At 48.0% G+C, this 9698-nt stretch overlaps 1 protein-coding gene across 1 annotated transcript in view; it reads left to right on the forward strand.

The window, feature by feature from the left end:
- The first annotated feature begins 1852 nt into the window (after window positions 1–1852).
- The window catches only part of Dhcr24 (24-dehydrocholesterol reductase), a 26396-nt gene continuing 18550 nt past the window's right edge, over window positions 1853–9698 (forward strand). The window contains exons 1-2 of the mRNA XM_008832985.3: window positions 1853–2207; window positions 5081–5236. Of these exons, the coding sequence (XP_008831207.1) occupies window positions 1977–2207; window positions 5081–5236 (387 nt within the window). The 5' untranslated portion in view covers window positions 1853–1976. The remainder of the gene's footprint in view (window positions 2208–5080; window positions 5237–9698) is intronic.

Consider the following 9698-nt stretch of genomic DNA (forward strand, 5'->3'; position numbering starts at 1 on the left):
TAAAAAAATTTTTTTAAAAGCTGGGTGTGGTGGTGCACACCTGTAAATCCCAGTGCTCAGGAGGTGGAGACAGGTGGATCCCTGGGACTAAAAAGAGGGTGGAGAGTGACTGAGGAAGATACCCAATCAATCTCTGGTCTCTACATGCATGTGTACACACATGTACTAATACTTGCAGACACATATATAAACACACAAAGAAATGCTGGTAGGATATGCTGAATAGGCAGAGGCAAGAGGATCTGGAATTCGTGGCCAGCTTGGGCTACACATTTTGGCTGGGAGTGGTGGCATACACCTTTAATCCCAGCACTCAGGAGGAAGAGGCAGGGAGATCTCTTCGAATTCAGGGTCATCCTGGTCTCCACAGCAAATTCAGGCCGGCTGCAGCTACAGGGAGACCCTGTCTCAAAAAGACAAAAGAAAGAAAAAAGGAAAAGAAAAGAAAGAAGATAGATTTTAATATATTCTATTTAATCCAGTATAATCTTTTGACATGTAATTGATGTAAGTTTTGAAGTAATGAATGTGTGTAAAGGCCATCTCGATTTGGGCTAGCTCCGTCAGTAGCTACCATGATTGTGTAAGACAGTTCAGGTCTAGACTATTCTCTTTTGAAGCCTAGGGCAAACACATTCTCAGTTTGAACTTTGATTGTTATTGTGTATTTGAACTTCTGCCTACATTCTTTCTTCAATTATTGCTCAATACACACTGATATGTCTACAAAGCTCCAAACATCATGCTAGAACCTGGAAATACAAGTATTGTGATAACATGCTGTTTGAGCGAGGGTTCCATCTGTAGGAACGAGAGACACATACGGACAATTAGACAATAATGGGAAAGAAATGTGAGCCTCTGAGGGTAGCACGTAAATGTAGCTTAAGGCGTGGCCCAGAGTGGCTGTCCAGGCTCTGTGATGGGGATGGGAAAGTGCATTCATTCCAAAGGAATGCTTCATCGAAGGCTCTATGGTGAGGGATGAGGGGACCCACGGAGTCACGTTGAAAGGAGGGAAGCAGGAAAGCCTAGTAAGGCAGAGAAGGCCCTAATATGGGCTCCTAAAAAATCCAACAAAATTCCTGAACTTCCTATTGTTTCATAAGTGAACACAGCACTAGATTTAAGCTTTTGGAGGGAACAGAGGGTCTTCCTGAGCCCCGGCCTGGTTGCTCCTCTAGGCCAGGGCCATGTGCCTGGTTAGTCCCCTTAACCCAAAGCTTGTACGCGCCACAGAAGGGTCCCCCTTCTCCTTCAGCCCCACATCGACCCTGGCCTCAGGATGAAGAGTGGCCCCGGCTTCTTCAAGGCGCTGGAGTTCACTACAGGTGGCACTCACTTTTCTTATCAGATGGAGGCTCCAATCACCCACCACCCAGAGCTGCTGTGGTAGCTCAAACGAATTTACGAGAAGCGCCTCGAAAAACGAAGAGAGACGCCCCCGCTGCCCTTGGGCGCTCGCAGACCCGACCAGCCCAGGTGACAGCCAGGCACCGTCCGGCCCCGGCCGCAGGTCTGCAGCTCCGCCCACCCTCGAGAGGACCGGGGTCCCCGGGAGGAGCCACCTAAGGCGGTGCGCAAAGCTGGTCCCGCAGCCTCCAGGGCGGGAACCCGAATGCCGCTGCCTCGCGGATACGGGGGCGCTGCGCCGCACGGACGACCCCGCCAGCGCCCCCCGCCCGGGTCAGCCCCACCTCGCGCGTCGGCGAGGAGAACGGGGTGGAGCGGCCCGGCTCCCGCAGCCAATGGAAGCAGTGGCTTCCTGGTCCGATCCCCGTCGCGGCTTACTATTGGTCGCCGCCTGGGTCTCGGCCCACCGAACCTTGGCGACCCAAGCCAATCACGAGGCGGCGGGCCAGACTTACAAGCTCCCGGGGCGGCGGCGGCGGGCGCGGAGCGGGCCTGGCGCGGAGCGGGCGGCGGTGACAGGCAGGGCGAGCCCGCACCCTCCTCGAGCGGCGCGCCGCGACACCATGGAGCCCGCCGTGTCTCTGGCCGTGTGCGCGCTGCTCTTCCTGCTCTGGGTGCGCGTGAAGGGACTGGAGTTCGTGCTCATCCACCAGCGCTGGGTCTTCGTGTGCCTCTTCCTCCTGCCGCTCTCGCTCATCTTCGACATCTACTACTACGTGCGCGCCTGGGTGGTATTCAGGCTGAGCAGCGCGCCGCGCCTGCACGAGCAGCGCGTGCGGGACATCCAGAAGCAGGTGAGCGGCCGCGCCCTGGACTCGCAGACCTGAGGCGTGCGCCAGCCTAGCGGTCCGCCGGGCGGCGGGGGCGTGTGCCCGGCCCGAGGAGCCCGCGTGGGAGGGGAGTTCGCAGTTGATGGGGAAAGGGACTGCCTGGGGATGGAACTGGAATAAAGCAAACGCAGTGGGGCTGCGAGCACAACCTTGCCCCGAGGTTTATGGAGTGCCCACTGGGTGCAAGGCATGTGCAGTGGCCTGGAAAATGAAAGACCCTAAACACTGAGGAGGTGCGAAAATCGGTAACTCAACCCGGCCCAGCCTTCCTATGGAGGAAGGGCTTCCGGGAGCTGGTGCTGGGGGAAGTCTGGGGAATGGCTCAGGTGGAGATGTGAGCAAAGGCAGGAAGCTGGGAAGCACAGGCAAAGGGGTGAAGACGGTTAGAAAGTCAGTTTGGAGAGGGGCTTTGATGGTAGGACAGAGATGAAAGTTTGGGAACATAAGGCGCTTTGCACGCCTTTACTACAGAGGACTAAAGTGAGAAGGTGGAATCCAGCCCCCAACTCCAAGTTGGAGTCTGCAGATGAGCAGTCTTTCTGGACAGATGCAGTTGTCCATTGCCCTGTAACTGATCGTTCACATAGGCCAACTGCAACCCAGCCTGGGACGCCCTCCTAGTGAAGCCTCCTCCCCATCCAGTGCTGGCGTGGACTCCTTCGGGCTCTCCTTGTGTTCCCCTCTTACTGGCATCAAGCTGCAGTGAGCTTCTGCTTCCTCGTGCTGCCCTCGTAGCAGCTGTCTTCATATTCTGTTTGTTTCATGCTCTGCATGAAGGTGCGGGCAGACTGACCTCCAAACCGGAAGACCATGCTCAGTGAGAGGAGGTGCAGCGTCAGAAGCACTTGGCATTGCTGCCCTGAGTTTTGCTGCTCCTGAGCTCTGCAGTCCTCCCAGCCACCCACTCACTCACTCATTCACTCCCTCCAGCTGCACCCTCTTTCCTGTTTCTTTCTGCAGTTTCAGATTATGCATTTTCTTGCTTGTCTCCCTGGTCAGCTAGAAGACATGGACTGTTACCTGCCTCACCTCTGGCCCCTGGGGCCTTCTCTAGGCTTCTTAGTGAGTGCCCATTAATCTAAACTAAATAGAAGGATGCACAGTGGACAGGATAACAACAGGGCCCTTTGGGTCATACCTTGTGTCATCATGCCAGTTCTCAGAGCCACCTGGTATCTTTGTACCTGTTTTACTAATGGGGAAAAAAAATGAGGTTCAAGTTGTGAGTTATGTTTTCAGAACAGCACAGCTCATAAATAGGACTGGAACTGAACTCTTGACTCAACTGTTTTCCCCATCCTTTCTATCTCACTCTATGAATCTGGTTTTGTTACCTCAAGTCTGGTTTGTTGCAAAGCTTCCTGACTAGTTGCTCCTTTGCTAGGCCCCCCCTACCTCTCTTGAGAATTTGACCAATGGTTTTTCTAGGCCTTGCCTCTGCCCCAGATCCAGTCACCATTCCATCCAACCAATGTTCCAGGCTTGGTGGCATCTACCCTGTGTATGATGCACCGTCCAGCAGCATACCTAGTCCACTCTGTCACATCCTGAGTTTACTTCAATTCCTGGACTGCAGAGTCAGGCAGGGTGTTCATAGAATTCACCTTTCATCTTTACACAGCTCCAGGGCAGCTTCCCCCAGGAAGCCTAATCCTTGACAGGACATTGAGGTGTAGAAAGTCGGTTAAAACTGGTTGGAGCAAAAAGGGGCTGTTCTGGCCATGGTCCTAAAAAGTCTGTAAAACTGACTGAGGTATGGCTCAGGATCCTCCCTCTCTTGTCTGTCTCCAACTTAACTGCTGTCCCTTGGCTCTTCCTTCCCCTGAGTTGACTTCATTCTCAGGGTGGCTGTTTCCCTGTGGAGGCCCTAACAGTTTCTGGCTTAGGTCCAACCAGTATCACAACTTCGGTAAAGAGAGAATACCTCTCCTGAAACCAGACTCATTGGCTTGACTGGGGTTATAGTCCCAGCCCTAAAACTGTCATTGTGGCCAACGGGTAGAATCAGCCTCACCTGGATTCAGGAAAGAAGAACTTGAAGCAGATGGAGAGGAAAGGATGTGTTTGGATGTCCAGACTACACATGTGTGTTACTCCTGTGCTTGTTCATCTCTCCAAGGACAGGATACCTCTTCCTGTGTTCTGGACGAGCACATCATCCTCTGCACCCTTTTGGCTGTGGTCTCAAACTATGGAGATTTTTTCTAGAGTAGTTCCTTCCATTGGCTAACTGCTCCTTTTCCTGTCTCTTTTCTCCCCATCAAAGTGGTACATGAGTTAAAGTGTATGAGTGCTTAAAATGGGGCTGGGCATGGAGTAAGCTTCTATAAGTTCTTCTGTGGACTAAACTCATCTGTCCTCCTGGCTCTGCAGTCATACAGTCTTGGCTGAAAATCTGGACCCTGCCAGTCATGGGTTGTATGGTCTTGGACAAGTAATTTGCCTGAGTTTCCTCATCTGCAAAAGGGGGTCACCCCAACCTCCTGGGGTTATGAGAATTAACAAAACAGTGTACAGTAGGCACCTAGTAGGGTAGGTGCACCAAGGAGATGATAATCCTTTTTTATTTGCTCTATTACTGCTGCAGAACCCTTCCTGAACTCCCAGTTAATGTTTTCAAAACAATCTAACTGCTGTGTAGTAGGAACATGCTGGCTCTTCTGTTGGCCTTGTGAGTCAGGGAGAAGTACAGGGTAAGACCCGCAGGCCTTTAAGCCATCCTCCCAACCAGTGCCTGGGTAAAGTTGTCTTTCCTAGCTCCCTCTCCCTGAAAGAAGGGCTGTGAGCAACTCTGGGGATCCCATTGGGGCCAGCTCAGCCTTGTCCTGTGGTTGCAGGTGCGAGAATGGAAGGAACAGGGCAGCAAGACTTTCATGTGCACAGGGCGCCCAGGCTGGCTCACCATCTCACTGCGGGTTGGGAAGTATAAGAAGACACACAAAAACATCATGATCAACCTGATGGACATTCTGGAGGTGGACACCAAAAAACAGGTGAGAACGCTGGGGTATAGCACAGTGGTAGGGAGTTTGCCTAGCATGTACAAGACTGTGTTAGTACATCCCCAGTACTAATCCCCAGAAAGAAGATCAAGGAAAGAAACCAGTGAGAGGGTGCTGTACTCTGTCTCTGGGAGCAGGTAGGTACTGCCTCTGGTGTGAGTAACTCAGAAGATGAGTTCAGTCAAGGGCATCACAGAGTGGATAGGACCAAGGTCCAAGGCCATTAGGAAAGACTCTGCCAACTATTGCTATCCTGCCACACCTCACAGCCACCAAGACGAGACTGGCCGGCCTTAGCAGTCATGCAAATTGAGAACTCATGCAAATTGAGAACTCCAGGGGATCTTTTGATGGCTTTCATTCTATAGAGAGTCAAGGATGGAGAAATCACAGACAAAAATGAGAGATGAAGGGAACCTGGTAAGAAAGTATGCTCGGAGACTGGAGAGATGGCTCAGTGGTTAAGAGCACCAGTTGTTCTTGCAGAAGACCCAGGTTCAAATCCTAGCACCTACGTGGCAGCTAACAACCATCTGTAATTCCAGTTCCAGGGAATCTGATGCCCTCTTCTGGACACTGCATGACAAGGGTGCACTTACATACATGCAGGCACTACACTCATACAATAAATAAAATATTAAGAAAAAGAAAATATACTGGTTAAAAAGGGGGGAGAGGCTACAAAAATAGCCAGGAGGAAGGGGTCCTTGACACGAGCTTCCTAGAGACTCTCTTATTGAATAGCCCAGAGATCCAGCACCCTTTGCTCCACCTAGTAATTCTGCTTCTTAACTCCTTCTCAGCCTTTTAGCTTCAATTAAGTGTAGTGATTCTGCTTCCCAAAAACTAGCCGAAGGAAAGGAGAATTAAACACAACTGTAATCAAAGGTCTTCAGCACACAGAGATTTGATTATACCTTTATTTCTGTTTTAAAAATATTTTATTTATTTTTTATGTGTATAAGTGTATTACATGCATGTATATGAGTGTACCCATGTCATACAATGCCTCAGATGTTAGAAGAGGGCATCAAATTCCCCTGGAACTGGCGTTAAGGAATGTTGTTTGCTGCCATGTGGGGACTGGAATTGAACCTGGGTTCTCGGCAAGAACAGTCAGTGCTCTTAACCACTGAGCCATCTCTCCAGCCCCTATGTCTTTATTTCTGATAGAAGACGATGTCATTTCTGGTAGTAAGAGAATCATTAAATCCAGTGTATCCACTTGATAGCATTTCATTATTGTGAAAACTGTGACTTCTTTGAAGACAACTTTGTTGATGTGTTCTTAGTGTATAATAAACTGCACAAATTTAAAGTGTGCAACTGGGTAATTTAGATGTATTCTGACAGGCCTGTACCTGTGAAACCATTATCAAAATACAGAACCTACCCACCTCCCTCAAGAGTTTCCTCATTCCTCTTGGTAATCCTTTCCTTAAACCCCTCTCTGCCTCTTCCACCCATACCCTTAGGCTAACAGTGATGTGCTTTCTGTCATGATAAATTAGTCTGTATTTAGAGTTTGGTGTTATTGACTGTCTTACAGTATAGTTATGTGCTTTTTGAGTCTGGGTTCTTTAATGATTATGTTAAGATGTATCCATACTGAGGCATGTAGCTGTGACACATACCATCTTGCTGATGGAGAGTATTCTTTGCATGGACAGATGAGTTTATCCATTTACCTGCTTATGGACATCTGGGCTATTTCCATTGAGACTATTATAAAATTAGTGACTAGGAATATTTCTGAACATTTTTCTAGACATAAAGTCTTTCCTTGGGGCTGTAGAGGTGGCTGAGTGGCTAAGAGCATGTTTTGCCCTTGCAGAGGACCTCAAGCTCAGTCCCCAGTACCTACATCAGGCCCCTCACAACCACCTGCAGCTCCAGCACCAGGGGATCCGATGGACAACTCTGGGCTTTGCCGGTACCTGCACTCATGTGTGCATATCCCCATCACATATTCAAAATAAATCGAATAAATAAATCTTTAAAAAAAAAAAAGTCTTTCCTTGGACAGATACTTAGAAACTTCAGAATAGAATGCCTGGGGCATTTGACTGGAGTATGGTTATTTCTCTTCTGAGAACTTTGTCAAGTTGTTTACCAAAGGGGTTTCAGTACTGAAAGTCTAATGAGCAGTGTGTGTTCTTGTTGCCCTAGGAACGTGGTGTGTCAGTACTGATTTTAGCCACTCGGTGTGTGCTGGCATCTCAATGTAGTTTTAGTTTGCATTTGCAAAATGACAAAAGATCTTGGCCAGCTTTCCAAGTGTGTATTTGCCATTGGTATATCATCTTTGAGGCCTGTTCTAATCTTTTGCCAATTAAAATTTGGTGGGTTTTTTTTTTGTTTTTTTTTGTTTTTTTGTTTTTTTTTTGTCTTTTTTGAGACAGGGTCTCCTTGTAGCCCCAGCTGTCCTGGAACTCACTGTGTAGACCAGACTGGCCTCGAACCCACAAAGATCCGCCTGCCTCTGCCTCTCAAGCGTTGGGATTAAAGGCATGCGCCACCACGCCTGGCCATATTTCTTAATCTTTAACCGTTGACCTAGTGTTTCTTTATATTTAAAGTGTGTTTCTGTTATAGGGGACATAGAGTCTTGCTTTTCGTCCAACCTGATTACCTCTGCCTTTTAATTGAGGCGGTAAGACCATTGGCATCTAACGTCCTTATTGATGAGGCTTGGTTTGAATCTCACTTGTTTGTTTTCTAAGTATCTCCCTCGTTTCTTCTCTGTTCCTTTTTTCTCTTCCCTGTGTTCTTCTGCATTACCAAGTACTTTTTATGATTCGGTTTTTGCTGTCTTTAGCTTTCTGGCTGTAACTGTTTTGCTATGCGACTGTGCTAGGCTTATAGTATTCATTCTACTCATCACAGTCCACTTTCCAGTGGTATTTCATTTCACATACAGTAAAGATCTTACAATGATATATTTCCATTTCTTTCCTCTCATCTTTTATACTGTCATACTTTTGCCTAATATAAGCTCCACACTCCACTGCCTTTGTTTACAGTGTTTCTGGCAAGAAATCTGTCATCTTTTAAGATGTGTTTTATTTTTTATTTATGTATGTGCATGTGTGTCTCACATGTGTGTGGGTACCCACAGCGGCTAGTAGAGGGCATCTTCTGTCAAGAGTGGGTCTGTTTTGTTTGATTGGTTTTTCTCCTCCTTGAGTTCTATTTTCCTGCCTCTTCACATGCCTGTAATCTTTGTTGGATTCTGGCATTGTGACATTTTCCTTCGTGGCTTTTGGGTATTGCATTCCCATACATCTTGAGCCTTTATTTCTAGGAGGCAGCCAAGTTCCTTGAAAATAGTTTAACCCTGTTGGGTCTAGATTTTATTAGGTGGAACTAGAACAGCATTTAATCTGGGTTAATTTTTCCCCACTGTTGAGGCAAGACATTCTGAGTAGTCTATCCAAAGCCTCATGAATCAAGAAGTTTTCTAGACTGGCTTATGGAAACGTATTATTTCCTGCCCTGGGTGACCTCTTGGTATCTTTACCTGTTATCTTTCCTGATGGTTCTTTTCCCTGGCCTCAGCCTTAGGTGATACCAGTATTAAGTTTGTACCAGTCCAAACTGAGTTAATATGCAATGATGCCCTTTGCAGTTCTTCCAAGTTCTCCCTGCAGTGCTGTTCTCTGATACACTGTCCTGCAAGTTCTTTTCACCTTGGTCTTCAGGGACTCTCATCTGGAGCTCTGCAACTCATTACACAGGCTCCGTCCTGGTCTCTTTTAATATAAACCCCTTAACCCTGGGCAGGTGGGGGTTTTCACAGCACTCGGCTTGTTTGTTTCCTGTCTCTCAGGGATGGTTAACTTTCTTGGCCTATTGTGGTCATGGTCTATCGTGTTTCATGTATTTTATCTAGGCTCTTTTCTTCAGACAGCAGGGTAAATCTGATGCCTAGTGCTCTGTCATAGCTTGAAATAGATGTACGTGTGATAGCACATTAAGCGGCTCATGAAAAATTGTTTTTACAAGAATATTTAGTGATAGAGGATGATGATTGCAGTTTAGTGCTGAATTTTTTCAGTGTGTGGTGTGCATGCATATGTATGCGTATTTGTATGAGTGTTGGTGTACATGCATGTAGGGGTGCCGGTGTGTGCAGAAGCCGGAGGCTAGCATTGATGTCTTCCTCATTGACTCTCCACTGGATGTATTGAGACGGGGTCTCTTCCTTGAACCCAGAACTCATCAGTTTGCTACCAGTTTGCTCTGGGAATCCCATCTGTACCTCCCATTACTGGGGGGGTTACAGGCAGGTTGCCACATCCACCCAGTATTTGTGTGCATGCTAGGAATTCGAACTCCTGTCCTAATGCTTGCCCGGCTTGCATTTTACCCAACTGAGTCATCTCCTTGGGACCTAGTGCTAAGTTTTTAATAGTCATGACAATGTATATGGGCGGGGGGGGGGTTGGTACTT

Source organism: Nannospalax galili, unplaced genomic scaffold, assembly GCF_000622305.1.
Source record: "Nannospalax galili isolate Female #2095 unplaced genomic scaffold, S.galili_v1.0 scaffold356, whole genome shotgun sequence".
Classification (NCBI taxonomy): Eukaryota; Metazoa; Chordata; class Mammalia; order Rodentia; family Spalacidae; genus Nannospalax; species Nannospalax galili.